This window comes from Cyprinus carpio, chromosome B23, assembly GCF_018340385.1.
Source record: "Cyprinus carpio isolate SPL01 chromosome B23, ASM1834038v1, whole genome shotgun sequence".
In the NCBI taxonomy this organism is placed as follows: Eukaryota; Metazoa; Chordata; class Actinopteri; order Cypriniformes; family Cyprinidae; genus Cyprinus; species Cyprinus carpio.
The window spans coordinates 25,773,256-25,789,393 of NC_056619.1; the positions used below are offsets into that span (position 1 = coordinate 25,773,256).

The 16,138-nt window shown below is 37.9% G+C and overlaps 1 protein-coding gene across 1 annotated transcript in view; it reads left to right on the forward strand.

Moving 5' to 3' along the window:
* The first annotated feature begins 318 nt into the window (after positions 1-318).
* The window catches only part of ddah1 (dimethylarginine dimethylaminohydrolase 1), a 55,209-nt gene continuing 39,389 nt past the window's right edge, over positions 319-16,138 (forward strand). The window contains exon 1 of the mRNA XM_042750550.1: positions 319-840. Coding sequence (XP_042606484.1) covers positions 547-840 — 294 coding nt within the window. The 5' untranslated portion in view covers positions 319-546. The remainder of the gene's footprint in view (positions 841-16,138) is intronic.

Genomic DNA, 16,138 nt, shown 5'->3' on the forward strand with positions numbered 1-16,138 from the left:
AAAATGTTATATTATTTATTAATAATAACAAAAATAATAATGACGTTATTTTTTATTTTTTTTATTAATAATAATAATGATGTTAATTACGTTAAAAAAAATCTAGAAGATTAATGACTTAATATATAAATACATATACATATATATATTTATATATACATATATATATATATATATATATATATATATAATAGCTATATTAACATATAATACAAACATAATCAGGAAAAGTAAGATTGTATCTTTGACAACATCAACACTTACATCAACAACAAAACAAGCATTCGTTTACAGACAGAGAAAAGCATCATAATAAAGTTAACGTGTCTTTTTAAACACATCATCATAAAGCATCAAAAATCTCTTATCACATTGGTGCGCGTCGCGTCGGGCGCGTCCGTGACGTCATCAGCGCGCTGTTCTTCTCGCCCTTTCAGAGCTCGAGACGCCGTGCGCGTCCACAACCACAACCGGGAACAACAAACAAACAAACAAACAGTCCAACATTAAACACGACGCACAGAGTCGCGGTGAGGGAGTGAAGCGATGGCTGGGCTGATGTCTGGGTTTGGTTGCTTTACGCACGCCATGGTGCGCGCGGTGCCCCAGTCTCTGGCCAGGGACGCGCTGAGGAGCGGCGGTCTTGAGGTGGACCTGCTCAAAGTGCAGGAGGAGTATGAAGAATACGTGTCGGTCCTGAAGCACCGGCTCGGGCTGGAGGTGCTGGAGCTGCCCGCGGACGAGGCGCTGCCGGACTGCGTGTTCGTGGAGGACGCGGCGGTGGTGTGCGGCGACACGGCGCTGGTCTGCAGACCCGGAGCCCAGAGCAGGAGGAGGGAGGTAAAGAACAGAGCAGAGCAAACCACACACCAGAACGGGTTCTCGTGCGCTGTCAGTGCGGATGATGCACTTGATCCGGATGCGCACCAGAATATCATTCACTTTCTGCATTAAGAGTGATTGCTGGTTTGTTACTCTTTTTTTTTTTTTTTTTTTTTTTTTAAACAATCTTTCTCAAACTGACGTAAATGTTCAACAGACAATTCAACTAAAATGTGCAAAGTTTAAACTTGAGGTCAAGAGTATAGTGGCCTATATAAATTTCAAACGCCACTTAGAGGCTTTTGCATCTGAACTCTTCATATATATATATATATATATATATATATATATATATATATATATATATATATATATATATATATGTGCAGAATATGTGTGTGTATATATATATTTTGCAGATGTATACACACACACACACATATATTGTGAAAGATTTTCCTTTGTAAATATTATAAAAAAAATTATTGCACACAATATTAATTCACTTTACACATTATATACAATGTCACTTTTTCAGAGTGATATGACGATCTTAATATAATGACAATAATAATTATTATTATTGCTATTAAGACCATTATATTATTCTGAAAAAAAATTATTAAATTAAATTATGAAATAGCTATTTAAATTCTAAAAAAAAAAAAAACTGCTGTTTATTATATTATTTTTTGTGATTGTTTTTTGTTTTTTGATTGTTTTGATGCATGTTGTGCACTGACTGGCATATAAGCATGATCAACTTCTGATCAGGGGTACGTTTCCCAAAACCATCGTTATCTAACTATAGTCGTTACTTCCATTGAACTCTGTTGGTAACGATGGAACTTGCGACCATAGTTACTTTTGGGAAACGCATCCCTGATTGGTTTCAAGCAAGCGTTTTATTAGTGTTAGATGAGACCTAGTAATGCAATAAAATGACTAAACATGAAAAAGTTATTTGTGCATGTGATTTTAATAGGAATTACTTTGTTTTACCTTATAACATTTTATATGCATTTTATAGCTGTATCATTCATTTCATAAAGTGCATCATGTTTCCTTCTATCATTCATTTCATAATGTTTATTTTTTTTAATTTTGGTGGAGTTAGATGAGTTGGTTAATGCTTTTTGTTCTTTGTGTAGCTGTGTGCACTCCACTGCATGCAGTAAATGAGCAGGTGTTTTCTTATAATGACTTCTGTATGTGAAAGGGTTAATTCACAGCAGCACATGCCTGTCATTCATAATACATCATGATTTGCTGAGGTGTGCATTAATGCATTTGTGTTTAGGCAGCATCCTGTAGAGAGATTTGAAGGTCATGTATGCCCTTTGTGATGTAAAAATAATGTTATATCTCTCTCTGTGTGGCTGTGAAGCTGTTGCAATATGTTGCTGTTGGTTGTTAAAGTGTTGTTAGGGGTTGCTATGCAGTTGGAACGGTTGCTTGTTGTAATAGATCATTTAATTGGGTAATGTTTGGTCATTTTAGCCATAAGAGTCTTTGAAACGTATCCAGGAGTTTTGGATGAACTGAGTGAGAATGTAATGTGTTTTGTTTGGTCGTTTCATGGAGACGCCTGCATCAATATTTACTCAAACTACTTTGCTGCACGCTGGTTTGTTTTTGTGATATCACTGATGTCTTATTTACTTATCTCTGAATGTCACTGAATGGCTTCATATTATAATGCACATTTATAGTTGCCATTTAGTTTGTAAATTTGAAATGTTTTTCACACAGGTGTTTTCCCCTGTTTTATATATATATAGGATGTCATTAGGGGTTGCTAGATAGTTGTCAGGTTGCTAGGCAGTTGTTAAGGTGTTATCAGGGGTTGCTAGGCAGTTGTCAAGGTGTTATCAGGGGTTGCTAGGCAGTTGTCAAGGTGTTATCAGGAGTTGCTTGGCAGTTGTCAGGTTGCTAGGCAGTTGTCAAGTTGTTAACAGGGGTTTTTTGGTATTTTTTATTTTTTTATGGGGTTTTTTTAGGTGTTGCTAGGTAGATGTCAGGTTGCTAGGCAGTTGTCAAGGCATTATCAGGGGTTGCTAGGCAGTTGTCAAGGCGTTATCAGGGGTTGCTAGGCAGTTGTCAAGGTGTTATCAGGAGTTGCTTGGGCAGTTGTCAGGTTGCTAGGCAGTTGTCAAGTTGTTAACAGGGGTTGCTAGGTAGTTGTCAGTTTGTTAGGCAGTTGTTAAGGTGTTATCAGGGGTTGCTAGGCAGTTGTCAAGGTGTTATCAGGGGTTGCTAGGCAGTTGCCAAGGTGTTATCAGGGGTTGCTAGGAAGTTGTCAAGGTGTTATCAGGGGTTGCTATGTAGTTGTCAGTTTGTTAGGCAGTTGTCAAGGTGTTATCAGGGGTTGCTAGGCAGTAGTCAAGGTGTTATCAGGGGTTGCTAGGTAGATGTCAGGTTGCTAGGCAGTTGTCAAGGCATTATCAGGGGTTGCTAGGCAGTTGTCAAGGCGTTATCAGGGGTTGCTAGGTAGTTGCCAGTTTGTTAGGCAGTTTGTCAGGGTGTTATCATGGGTTGCTAGGCAGTTGTTAAGGTGTTATCAGGGGTTGATAGGCAGTTGTCAAGGTGTTATCAGGGGTTGATAGGCAGTTGTTAAGGTGTTAACAGGGGTTGCTAGGTAGTTGTCAGTTTGTTAGGCAGTTGTCAAGGCGTTATCAGGGGTTGCTAGGTAGTTGCCAAGGCGTTATCAGGGGTTGCTAGGCAGTTGTCAAGGTGTTATCAGGGGTTGCTAGGCAGTTGCCAAGGTGTTATCAGGGGTTGCTAGGCAGTTGTCAAGGTGTTATCAGGAGTTGCTTGGGAGTTGTCAGGTTGCTAGACAGTTGTCAAGGTGTTATCAGGGGTTGCTATGTAGTTGTCAGGTTGCTAGACAGTTGTCAAGGTGTTATCAGGGGTTGCTAGGCAGTTGTCAAATGTCTTCATACATTCTCGTACAGGTTTGCATCTGATCAGTTCATGCCCATGTGACTGTGCTGTTGTCAACTCCTGTAGTGTTCGAGTCGTTACTCTAATGGTTTTGGTTAGCTCGGTTTCCTCCCTCAGGGGTGAAATTGAGCTTCAAGATCAGCTGCACTTGACTTATTGTCTAAATGTTTCGTAATGATGTTTGCGAAGTCAAGAAGCCCTATTACAAACCTCTAACACAGTAAGTACTAAATTACATTGTGTGCGTCATCCTGCTGCAAGTCCAGTCCAGTCTAGTTTTGCATTGGCAAATCATTGCATTTAGGCTTTTACATGTGGTTGTTTTCCTCAGGTGTGCCCTGATTTGTTTAGCAGCATTGTTTGGGAAACTCAGGCCTTGTTGCATCGCTGTGGTGTTCAGGTCAAACTCGAGTCATTGTCATTTTAAACGCTCAATTCACAGAAAACGTCAGATTACATAAGAGAGCTGTTTGAGCGTAAGTGGTTAGACCTACTTTCGCTGTAATGATTGCATGTATATCTGAATAAACATACTGTAGTGGCCACATCTCTGTGCTTCAACACGCCAGCGCTTGGCAGCGTTTCTTTGAGAAACATTGTGTCCTTGTGAAAGACTCTTGGATGGAGTTATTTAGGTCATGGCAATCTCTGAATGTAGTTTGGCCGAAATTACGAGCACATTTTGGTGGGCACAACGAGGGTTGCATGGAAGGTACCAGTCCTCTTAAATCTCGCAGAACATTTTTTAGCCTTCACATGGCGTAGCTAAGCGAAGCACACAGTTAGATGTTTATAAAACTGTGTGCATTGGCCTGAAAAGCTGATTTGGTGACAAAAGAGGCGGTTTCGCTTGTGAACTGTTGTCATGCGAGCAGCGGCTGACTGCATTGGCCTGAAAAGCTGTCTCGTATCAACTATTGATCTTTGTCCTCTGTGGAGCTTGTGGTTAGATATTAACAATGGGTTGGTGATTTATACAGTGCTATCTTGTGTAAAAAATGCATACGCAAAAGGCTGTTTTGCAGTTATTTTACCATGTTTAAGAGGTGATCTTTGTCCCTAAAGCACCTTTAGCCGTGGTGAACTTCAGGACAGGCTTCTGGGGTAAATTTCAGAACTTTCCCAGCTAAAATGTTTGATTTTGTTATTTTTTCCTGAGGACACACATAAATTGTGATTAAAAAGAATAAAATAAAATGCTATGGATGTATATTTACTGAGTAATGCACTATTTTGTGTGGCATTAAATGACGGTTTTCACCTGAGATTTGAAGCCAAATTACAGGGGGGTAAAAATGACTTTAGAAAGATGGCAGCATCATAATGTTACTTTTACACAGAGATTGGTAGGTCTGTTAGTAAAATCTGTTGACCTTAGCAATCTTTGCTGCAATATATATGTCAGTGTGGCCATTCAAAAATGGGAGAAAAAGCACTTTGAGCTTTTTTTCCCCAAAGTTTGCATGCCTATAATTCAAGAAGTATTAGAGATATCTTAATATCCTTTTACAATTTGGTTCTTAACAAACTTTTCTTTTAGTATTTATATTTCTAAGGCCCTATATTGTTTATTTCCAGAGATACTGGGATCCCAATGTGGCTCCAAGAGTAAATTTGCATAGCTGGTATAAAAACAGCTGCACAGAACATGCCCCTCTGAGTGCCATAGATAATCTTTTATAAGTTTGCATGCCTGTAACTCAAGAATTATGCTGATCACATTGTTGACTGCACATATATAACACATTCTCGCTCTCTGTTTGCAGAATGTTTCTTGTCACTCATATTGCGATTGCAGCCATGCAGAACAGCTGAGACATTAAATATCTTTCACCATCTGCCTCAGAGCGTGTGTGTGTGCATGCTTCATGTGTATTGATTGGTCTGAATGCACTGTGGCATGACTGATGTGTGGTGACAGATGTGTCGATAATAAGCACTTAACTTTGACCTCACCACTGACCCTGCGCTACTGAAATATTATTCAACGTATCTTTGAAATATTAAAGATTTATGTTCTTATTCATTTTTTTCACCTTTTTGTTTTATTTTTGCATGTATGCATATAATGTTTAAATATTTAATTTATTGAGATCACTCACATTAGTGGATGTGCTTTCATAAGAGGAAGTACTTTTATCCTAGTCGTTGCCTGCAGTGTTGAATTTATTCTGTGTTCGACTTGTTGCTTTTAGTGCATGCAAAACAACTATAATGCATCATGCAACTATAATATTTGCAATCAATTTTCCTTCCAAAATGCGCTGTATTTGGATAAAAAAAAAAAAACTGCAGTGCATCAAGTTCTGAAATTTCTAAGTGAAATCCTGCATTTATATCACTTCTTTAGAATGACATTTAAGCATTTGACATTCTTTATGCTGCAAGCTTATCTATTTTTAGAAAATTTTGCAGCTCTGCTTAGTTAGATTAGAGCAGCAGAAATTACACTTTACATTGAAATTATATTCAGAATTGCTCATTGCTCTAAATGCATGCAAAACATGCATTACGCAACTATTTGCAATCTAGTTTATTTCCAGAATGTCTTGTCCAAATGTCCAAAATGCATAAAACGGCAACGCATAAACTTATGAAAGTTCTGCAGTTTCATCTCTTTAGAATGACATTTACTGTAAATCAGCATGAACATTTAATTAGATTTTCCTAATGCATGAAATACATTTGAAACTTGGCTCTTAATGAAGTAAACAATAACAATAATGTTTGCAATCAGCTTTATCCAATTTGCTATTGCACATGTTGGAAACTCGTTCTGACGGCTGAACTCATGTTTTAGACTGATTTCCTTTGGAAACTCTAATGCTATTCTAATGGGACCAGATTGGTATTTCAAGCATTTCCAAACATACAGAAGCTCACACAGGTCATGCATTATTAATATTCATCTGTCTTAAGGTTACATAAACAATCCAATTTAGAAGCATTTGTTGCTGTCAGATCACTTTCAGTTCTGAATTTCCTTCTCTGTGTGACGTCTACAATCGTGCGTTGAGAAAAACACTGAATTCTGATCAATCAAATGGAGAAAAATGTATGACAGGAAATTTGTTGTTTGGCCTTTTGACGTTTCGTTTAATGGAAACCATGTGTTTTCTTGGCCCTAAAAGTGCAGTGAAGCTCACAGATGAGATGATTGCTCTTGCTGGACAGAGTCGTTTTCATTGTGAGTTTTTTAAGCTGTCAGTTTCTTCCAGAAAGTTTGATGAAGTTTTGATGTGGAAAAGACGGGAAATTCTGCCAGGAGTCTGATAAAATGAGTCAAAGCTACTTCTGACATTAAAAAGCTCATGTTAAGTGATGATTGATAAGCTGGGCTGGATTTTGTGAGCAGCTTTGTTGTGTTTTTTTGTGGAGCGTATTTGGAAAAAAAGGGAAACAGGGTTATTATCATTAACTAAAATTATTTAAAAAAATATTTAGATATTGAAATAAACATTAATCATAATAAAATATAACAAACTTAGTTTGCCAAAGCAAGATTCCTTATTTTATAAAATAAAACTAAACTTAAACTGAAATAAAATAAAATTAATGAAAAAATATAAAATAATTTGTTTGAAAAAGCTTTATTCCTTTTTTTTTAAATTAATAAAATTACTATAATCAGTGCTAAAATGACTTAAACTAAAAGTTAAATGAACATTAATAATAAAAAATGTAGGCGTTTAAAAAATCCAAAAGCTAATAAATTATTAAAAAACTTATTTTATTTTATTTTATTTTTAATTTCATTTAATAAAATGACTAAAAATACTAAAATTAGTTCTAAAATGACTAAAGCTGAAATAAAATGAATGAAAAAAAATATATAGACACACATTTTTTAATCCAAAAACTAAAAAAGTAACAATTTAAACTTAATTTATTTTAAATTTTTATTTACTAAAATGACTAAAAGTACTAAAATTAATACTAAAATGGCTAAAACTGAAATGAAAATTCATAAAACTTTTGAGAAATCCCCAAAAGTGATAAAATATAACACAAATGTATTTTTATTTCTAATATTCACTCATTTTTTTAATTTAAAAATACTATTAAAAATCACACAAACGCTCAACAAAATGACTAAAATGTAATTCAAATGGAAACAGAAAATAATTCAAAATAATATAGAATTCATTTGCATTGCATAATAATGAGGTCAGTTTTCCGATCTGTAAATAAACTGAACCCAGAACATCTGCTCAAAGTCAAACCTGGTGGTGTGCTTTACCTCTGTGCTGTTGATCACACACAAACATTTGAGATCATCTCTCCGTTTGTAAAGAAAAATGAGTTTGAAATGCTTACGGGAACTAGAAACTTAGCAGCACATCCACGGAAGTCATGAGCATGTAAACTGGATTTGTGCGAGGAAAACAAAGATTTTATCAGAATTGCTAGATTTGCATTTCGGCTTTTAAATTCTCGAATCCTGGAGATTGTCTGTGCTGATTATGTGGAATGGATTTGTGGTTGCTGCTGTGTTTAAAAGGCCAGTCGAGCTCAAAGTGTGGCCTGTAAACACCAAGTGTTGGGAAATGGTTTCCAGTGCTGTTTTAAAGGTTCATTATGATGTTGTAGTTCTGGAGAAGCGTGTTTTTGAGGTCGTTTCAAACAAAGCCTGAATTTGACATCATTGTAACTTTGGGTTTTTAGTTCCTTGGTGAAATTCCTCAGAAGCGGATCCTTGTTAGTTTCATTGTTTCTGACTGATTGTCTGTAATTCTGGCAGTCAAACCCTCCCACAAGCGCTGTCACTTTTATACACTTTTATATGACAAACTTCTGATTGCAGGATATTTTAACCGTAACTAAAGGTGGTTAAAACAATACATTACACTTTAGGATTTTAGCAATGTTTGTACGAATGTGAGAGTCCCCGGGTTATTATAGTTAAAGCTTAAACTGATAAACAAAAACATTTTCCTTTGATTGAAAATCTTACTTAAGCTTACTTATTTCTACTAGTTGCCAAGGCAACATTTCTAATTTTCATTTAGTTTAACTTAATGTACTAAAATAACTTACACTAAAACTGAAATAAAAGTTAATTAAAAATATATAGAGACATTTTGGAAATAAATAAATAAAATTGATTTATTGCAATTATTAATTACTGCAATTATTAATAAAAAAAGGAAAAAAAATTTTTTATAATTTACTGTACAATATAATGAATTTGATTAGATTTTATTAAATACCTTATAAATGTGTGAGTCAGTGATTTTGTGTGTGTGATTGTGTGTGTGAGTGATTGTGTATATATGTGTGTGTGTGTGTGTGTGTGTGTGTGTGTGTGTGTGTGTGTGTGTGTGTGTGTGTGTGTGTGTGTGTGTGTGTGTTTGTGTGTGTGATTGTTTGTGTGTCTGTGTGATTGTGAGTGATTTTGTGTGTGTGTGTGTTTGTGTCAAGTCAAGTCTGCTTTATTGTCAATTCTTCCACATGTACAGTACATACATACAGAGAATTGAAATTGCGTTACTCTCAGCCCCCGGTGCATACAGATAACACTAACAGTAGAGCCTAAAATCTAGATCAAATATAAAATATAAGATAAAACTATACAATAAGGGAATGTAAAAAAAGACATATAATAAAAAATAAAATAAAAATAAAGTTAAATAAAAGCAGCGCAAGGCACATGGCAGATAGAGTGCAAACCAGTGAACAAACAGTGCAGATAAAAAGATTTTTAGTGCATAAAGAAAAGCTTATTCAGTCTGATTAAAGTGACAAAGGACTCAAGAGCAGTTATTTTATTTAAACTGACTGATGAGGAGGTAGAATGACGTCAGTTCCATGGTGAATGAGGTAGTGAGCAGACCAATGCTGCACAAAGTGACTGGTGCATGTCATCGTATGTTAGAGGGAGGGGGGGGTGGAAGGACCTGGGGATGTGGGATCTGGGTGGGGGGTTCATAGTTCAGTGGTGCCTGGAGCAGAAGAGGGACGGGGGGGCAAGTTCGGGAGCGAGTTCAGCTTCCCTGACAGCCTGATGGATGAAGCTGTCCTTCAGTCTGCTGGTCCTGGGCCTGGAGACTCCGCAGTCTCCTCCCTGATGGCAGCAGACTGAAGAAGCTGTGTGACGGGTGGGTGGGATCACCTGCAATGCAGAGGGCTTTACGTGTGTGTTTGTGTATGTGATTGTTTGTGTGTGTGTGTGTGTGTGTGTGTGTGTGTGTGTGTGTGTGTGATTGTGTGTTTGATTGTGAGTATGTGTGATTGTGTGTGTGATTGTGTGTGTGTCTGTGTGATTGTGAGTGATTGTGTGTGTGTGATTGTGTGTGTATGTGTGTGTGTGTGAGTGTGTGTGTGTGTGATTGTGTGTGTGCCTGTGTGATTGTGAGTGATTGTGTGTGTGATTGTGTGTGTGATTGTGTGTGTGTGTATGTGTGTGTGAGTGATTGTGTGAGTGATTGTGTGAGTGATTGTGTGTCTGTGAGAGAGAGTGATTGTGTGTGTGATTGTGTGTGTGTGTATGTGTGTGTGAGTGAGAAAGAGTGACTGTGTGTGTGTGAGAGAGAGAGAGTCAGTGAGTGTGAGTGATTGTGTGTGTGTGTGTGTGTGTGGTGGTGTGGGTGAGTGAGAGAGTGATTGATGTGTAGTGTGTGTGGGTGGTGGGTGTGAGATTGATTGTGTGTACCTTTGTGATTGTGTGTGTGATTGTGTGTGTGTGTGTGTGTGTGTGTGTGTGTGTGTGTGTGTGTGTGTGTGTGAATTACAGCACAGGCGTCTGGTGTTGGGTTGGAAGCACACACTGCGTCTCTTTGTTTTGACTAGACAGTGTTCAGTCAGCTGCTGGAGAGTGTCCTGTCCGGAAGTGAGCCGCTTCCACACCGGTCTGAAAATCTGACATTCCCAGCGTTCCCGTGATGCTGCCACATTCTTGATCCGCAGTCCAAAGCTGGACTGTGTTTGCTCCGGATTCGGGAGCGTCTGGCACGAATGGAAAGTGGTTTGAGGAAGTTTGCTTATAAATGCCGCGTCACAGGAGAATTCTGTCATTCATTTCCCTGAACTTCCATCTCAATTCATCACTTATTCTGTGACATTTTAATATTTTTGGTATAAACTGAGAGACGCCTTTGTCTTGCTATGGCTGATTTTATGGCTTGTGAATCCTAAATACACACAAATAAATACAATTTTCACACTTCTTGCATAGTTTGATTCGAAATCACACACTTGAATTCAATACAAATATTTAATTAATAATCTAATAATTTAACAAATTTAATTATACCAACTGAATAATAATATTTAATAAATTTATATTGTAATAATTTAACAAATTTGATAATAACTGATGGAAAATCAAGCAAAATTTAGTAAAAAATTTGTATATTTAATCTAATAGTTTAACAAATGTAATAATAATCAATTGGAAAGCAAACATTTGAATAAAAATATTTTATATATTTAATGTAATAATTTAACTAATTTAATAGTAATGATTGGAAATCAAACACAATTTAATAAAAATATTTAATGTAATAATGTAACCAAAAAGTAATAGATTGTAAATCAATTAAATAAACATAGTTACTAAATATTTTCTTTAATAATTGAACAAATGTAATAATAAGTGGTTGTTAATTAAATGCAATTAAATAAAAGTATTTAATAAATATGTAATGTAATAAGTACATTTAACAAATTAAATTAATAGTTTATTGGAAATCAAGAACAACTGAATACAAATATTTAATAAGTATGTAATTATATAATGCAACAAATGTAATAATAGTTTATTGGAAATCAAACACAATATAATAGAAATATTTAATAAATATTTAAATGTAATGGATTGTAAGTCACACACAATTAAATAAAAAAATATGTCATTTAATAATTTAACAGATAAAAATAATTTAAACTTAAATATTTAATAAAACTAATCTGTTTAAACCTTGATTTGACTTTTTTTAATGTCTCAGATTAATCATTTTCACGCAACAAATATTGAAATATTATTTATTTATTTATAGATTTATATGTTTGTAAATTGAATGTCTCGATCCGGGATATAACAGCAGTTGTAGTAACTCTGTGTGTTTTATGAGAGGAAAAACACACACACATAAAAGCAGACTTAACCTTTGACCTCTGACCTCTGGTCTAGTGGTCACCTGGTCAGACTCTATTATTGGTTGACCTATGAGCACATGAGCTGATCAGACTCTGTTTGATCACACACACACACACACAGCTGATGTGTGTGATCTGTGTCCCGTCTGTGTGTTAAATAGTTTTATTATTTGTTTAATGTTGTGTTTTATCTTGAACAAGCTTATTTTTATATTTAGGTTTCATTTATTATATAAAATTATAAATTGTTATATTACTGAATTGCTCTGTAGTGGTTGCTGGTTTTTGCTAGTTGGTTTCTAAGATGTTGTGGGTGGTTGCTAGGGTGTTGCTAGGTGTTCCGGGTGGTTTGTGAGGTGTTGCTAGATGGTTTCTAGGATGCTGCTAATTGGTTGCTAGGAGGTTTCTAGGGTGTTCTATGTGGTTTCTAGGGTGTTCTGTGGGGTTGCTAGGTGGTTTCTAGGATGTTGCATAGGAGGTGTCTTGGGTGTTCTGTATGGTTGCTAGGGTTTTGCTAAAATGTTTCTAGGATTGTTGGGGGGGGTGGGGGGATGGGTTATAGGTGGTTTCTAGGATGTTGCTAGGAGGTTTCTGGGGTGTTCTATATTGTTTCTAGGGTATTCTGTGTGGTTGCCAGGGTTTTGATGAGAGGTTTCTATGGTGTTCTATGGGGTTTTATGTGTGGGGTTGCTAGGTGGTTTCTAGGATGTTGCTATGTGGTTACAAAAGAGGGGTGCATAGGGGAGGCTGGGGTGGTCTGTGTGGTTGCTAGGGTTTTTGCTAAATTGTTTCTAACAGTGTTTTGGGTGTTTGTAAGTGGTTTGCTAGGGTGTTGGTTAGGTCGGTTTATGTTACGAGGTTTCTGTTTTCTAGGGTGCTTTTGGTTTCTATGTGGTTTCCTAAGTACACATGTGTTTTTTAAGGTGTTGTGTTAGTTGGGGTTTGGTGTTCGGTATGGGTTTGTGAAGTGTTGCTTAAATGGTTTCTCGGACATGCTGAACTATTTTGCTAGGAGGTTTCTATGGTTTCTATGTATTTTTCTAGGGTGTTCTGTGGGGTTGTTAGGTGGGTTTCTATAGTTGCTAGGTGGTTACTAGAGTTTTACATAGGGTTTTTTCGGGGCGCTTGTTTGACATGCTATTTTTCCTACTAGGATGTTTGGGGTGGCTGCTAGGTGGTTTTATAGGATGTTGTCTAGGTGTTTCTGGGGTGTTTTTTTTTGTTTCTAGGGTATTCTGTGTGTGGCTCAGGTTTTGATGAGATTCAGGGTGTTTCTTTTGGTTTTTATGGCTTTGCTAATTCCTAGGTGGTTTCTAGGATCATTTATGTGGTTACTAGAGTGTTGCATAGGAGGTGTCTGGGGTGTTCTATGTGGTTGCTAGGGTTTTGCTAAAATGTTTCTACAGTGTTTGGGGGTTCTAAGTGGTTTCTAGGGTGTTGGTAGGTGGTTTATAGTTACGAGGGTGTTCTGTTTCTAGGGTCTTTGGGGAGTTTCTATGTGGTTTCTAAGATGTTGTGGGTGGTTGCTAGGGTGTGGGGTTCTAAGTGGTTTCTAGCGTGCATGTGGTTTCTAGGATGCTTTGTCTTGTTTTTAGGGTTTCTGATGTTGTTTTATGTGTTACTAGGGTTTTCTGTGGGGTTGTTTTGTTTTTCTAAAATGTTGCTAGTGGTTACTGAATTGTTCCATAGGCGGCGGTGTCTGGGGGTTCGTCGTATTTTTGCTAGGTTTTACTAAAATGTTTCTAGGTGGGGCTAGGGGGTTATAGGTGTGTTTTACTATGGTGCTTGCTGGGTGTGTTCTATAATATGTTTCTAGTTTATGTGGTTGCCACAGGGTTTGGATTGAGGTTTCATGTGGGGTGTTCCTTATGGAGGGGTGTTATGTTGGGATGTTGCTAGGAGGTTTCTGGGATGTTGCTATGTGGTTTCTAGTGTTGCTTAGGTGGTGTCTCTGTTTTTTTGCTTTTATTGCTTTTGTGTTTCAGGACTGTTTGATGGAGGGGGGTGTTCAGTGGTAGGGTGTGGTTTCTGGGGTTTTCTAGTTGGTTGCCTAGGTTTTTTTTTCTATGGAATGCCTTTTGGGTTTTTTTTTGGTTTTTTTGTTTGGTGGGGTTGGGTTTTCTTTGTGGGTGTTGCTAGAGTGTTCTAGGTTTTGTGGTTTTTGAACGGTGTTGGGGGTTCTAAAGGTTTCCTAGGGTGTTGGTGAGGGTGTTTGTTTCTGGGAGGTGTGTTTCTGTTTCGCAGGGTCTTTTTTTTTTTCTATTTTATTTCTAAGATGTTGTGGTGTTTGCTAGGGTGTTGCGAGGTGTTCCGGGTGGTTTTGTGAAAGTGTTGCTAGATGATTTTCCTAGGACAATGCTGCTAATTGGTTGCTTTTTTTTTTTCTGTTCTATGTGGTTTCTAGGGTGTTCTGTGGGTTTGCTAGGTAGTTTCTAGGTGTTTGCTTGTGGTTTGCTACTAGATTGTTGCATCAGGAGTGCTGCGGGGCGGGTGCTATGGTTGCGGGGGTTTTACTAAAATGTTTCTAGGGATGTTTGGGGGGAGGGGTTATAGGTGGTTTCTAGGATGTTGCTAGGAGGTTTCTGGGGTGTTCTATATTGGTTTTCTAGGGTATTTCTGATGTGGTTCCAATTCTGTGTGGTTGCCAGGGTTTTGATGAGAGGTTTCAGGGGTGTTCCTTCTGTGTGGTTGCCAGGGTTTTGACTTCACTAGGATGTTGCTATGTGGTTACTAGAGTGTTGCATAGGAGGTGTCTGGGGTGTTCTAGGTTTTGCTAAAATGTTTTCTACAGTGTTTGGGGGGCTAAGTGGTTTCTAGGTAGTTTGGGAGGTGGTTTATTAGTTTACGAGGGGCTTACTGTTCTGTTTCTAGGGTCTTTGGGCCAACTGGGGTGTTCTAAGAGTGTATATGTGTTTTTATGATGCTAGTGTTCGGGTCGGTTGTGGGATAGGTGTTTGGTTTTTGTAGTGGTGTTGCTATAATGTTCTATGGTGGTTATTGTGGGCTACTAGTGTGGGTGCTAGGAGGTTTCTAGGAGTGTTGCCTATGTGGTTACTAGAGTGTTACTAGGAGGTGTTCGGCAAAAGTTTGTTCTGGATGGTTTGCTAGGGTTTTGCTAAAAATGTTCTTGGGGTTAGGGTGTTGGTAGGTTTGTTTTATAGTTGGTGGGGGGATGTTGATAGGGTGTTGGGAGGTTTCTCTGGGGTGTTGCTATGTTCTCATCTGGTTTCTAGGGGTGCTATGAGTTGTTGTTTGGGTTTTGGTTGCAGAGGCTGAGAGGTTTGTTTAGGGGTGTCTGTTCCTGTTATGGTGCTTGGGTGGGTTCGGGGCTAGGTGGTTTCTAGGATGTTGCTATGTGGTTACAGAAGTGATGGTATGGGTTCTGGGGTGTTCTAGATTGTGGTTGGGGAGGGTTAGGTTTGCTTCTAAGATGTTTCTAGGAGTGGGTTTGGGGGTTCCTACTATTGGGTTTCTAGGGGATTTCTGTGGGGTGTTAGGTTTTTGATGAAGGTTTCAGGGTGTTTCTTAGTGGTTACGGAGGGTGTTGGTTGTATAGGTGGTTTGATTCTATGTGGGTTATAACGAGTGTTTAGGGTGTGGGTTTTTAATGTGTTGCTAGGTTACTAAGGTGTTCTGTTTTGGGGTTGCTAAGTGCGCTAGGGTTTGGGTAGGTTGGTTTGGTAGTTAGGAGTTTCTATGTTGGTGTGTTTCTATGGGTAAGATTATGGGTGGTTCTAGGTGAGTCTTGCTTGGTTTCTAGGATGCTATGTTTTGGTAGGGTCTTTGGGGGGGGTTCTAGGTGGTTTCTAGGAGATACTATGTTATGAGTTTGCTATGGGTCCGTATGTTGCAGGTGTTTCTAGGATGGTTGATTTTGGCGGGGGGGTTACAATAGGTGGTTTCTAGGGTTGCTAGGAAGTTGCTGGGGTGGTTATAATTGATTCTAAGGTAGTCTGTGGTGGTTGCTATTCTGTGTGGTTGCCAGGGTTTTGATGAGAGGTTTCAGGGGTGTTCCTTGTGGTTTCAGGGGTGTTATGTGGGGTTGCTAGGTGGTTTCTAGGATGTTGCTATGTGGTTACTAGAGTGTTGCATAGGAGGTGTCGGTGGTGTTCTATGTGGTTGCTAGGGTTTTGCTAAAATGTTTCTACAGTGTTTGGGGTTTATAGATGGTTTCTGGGGTGTTCTAAGTGGTTTCTAGGGTGTTGGTAGGTGGTTTATAGTTACGAGGGTGTTCTGTTTGGGCTTTTTATAGGTTTGTAGTTACGAGGTTGTTCTG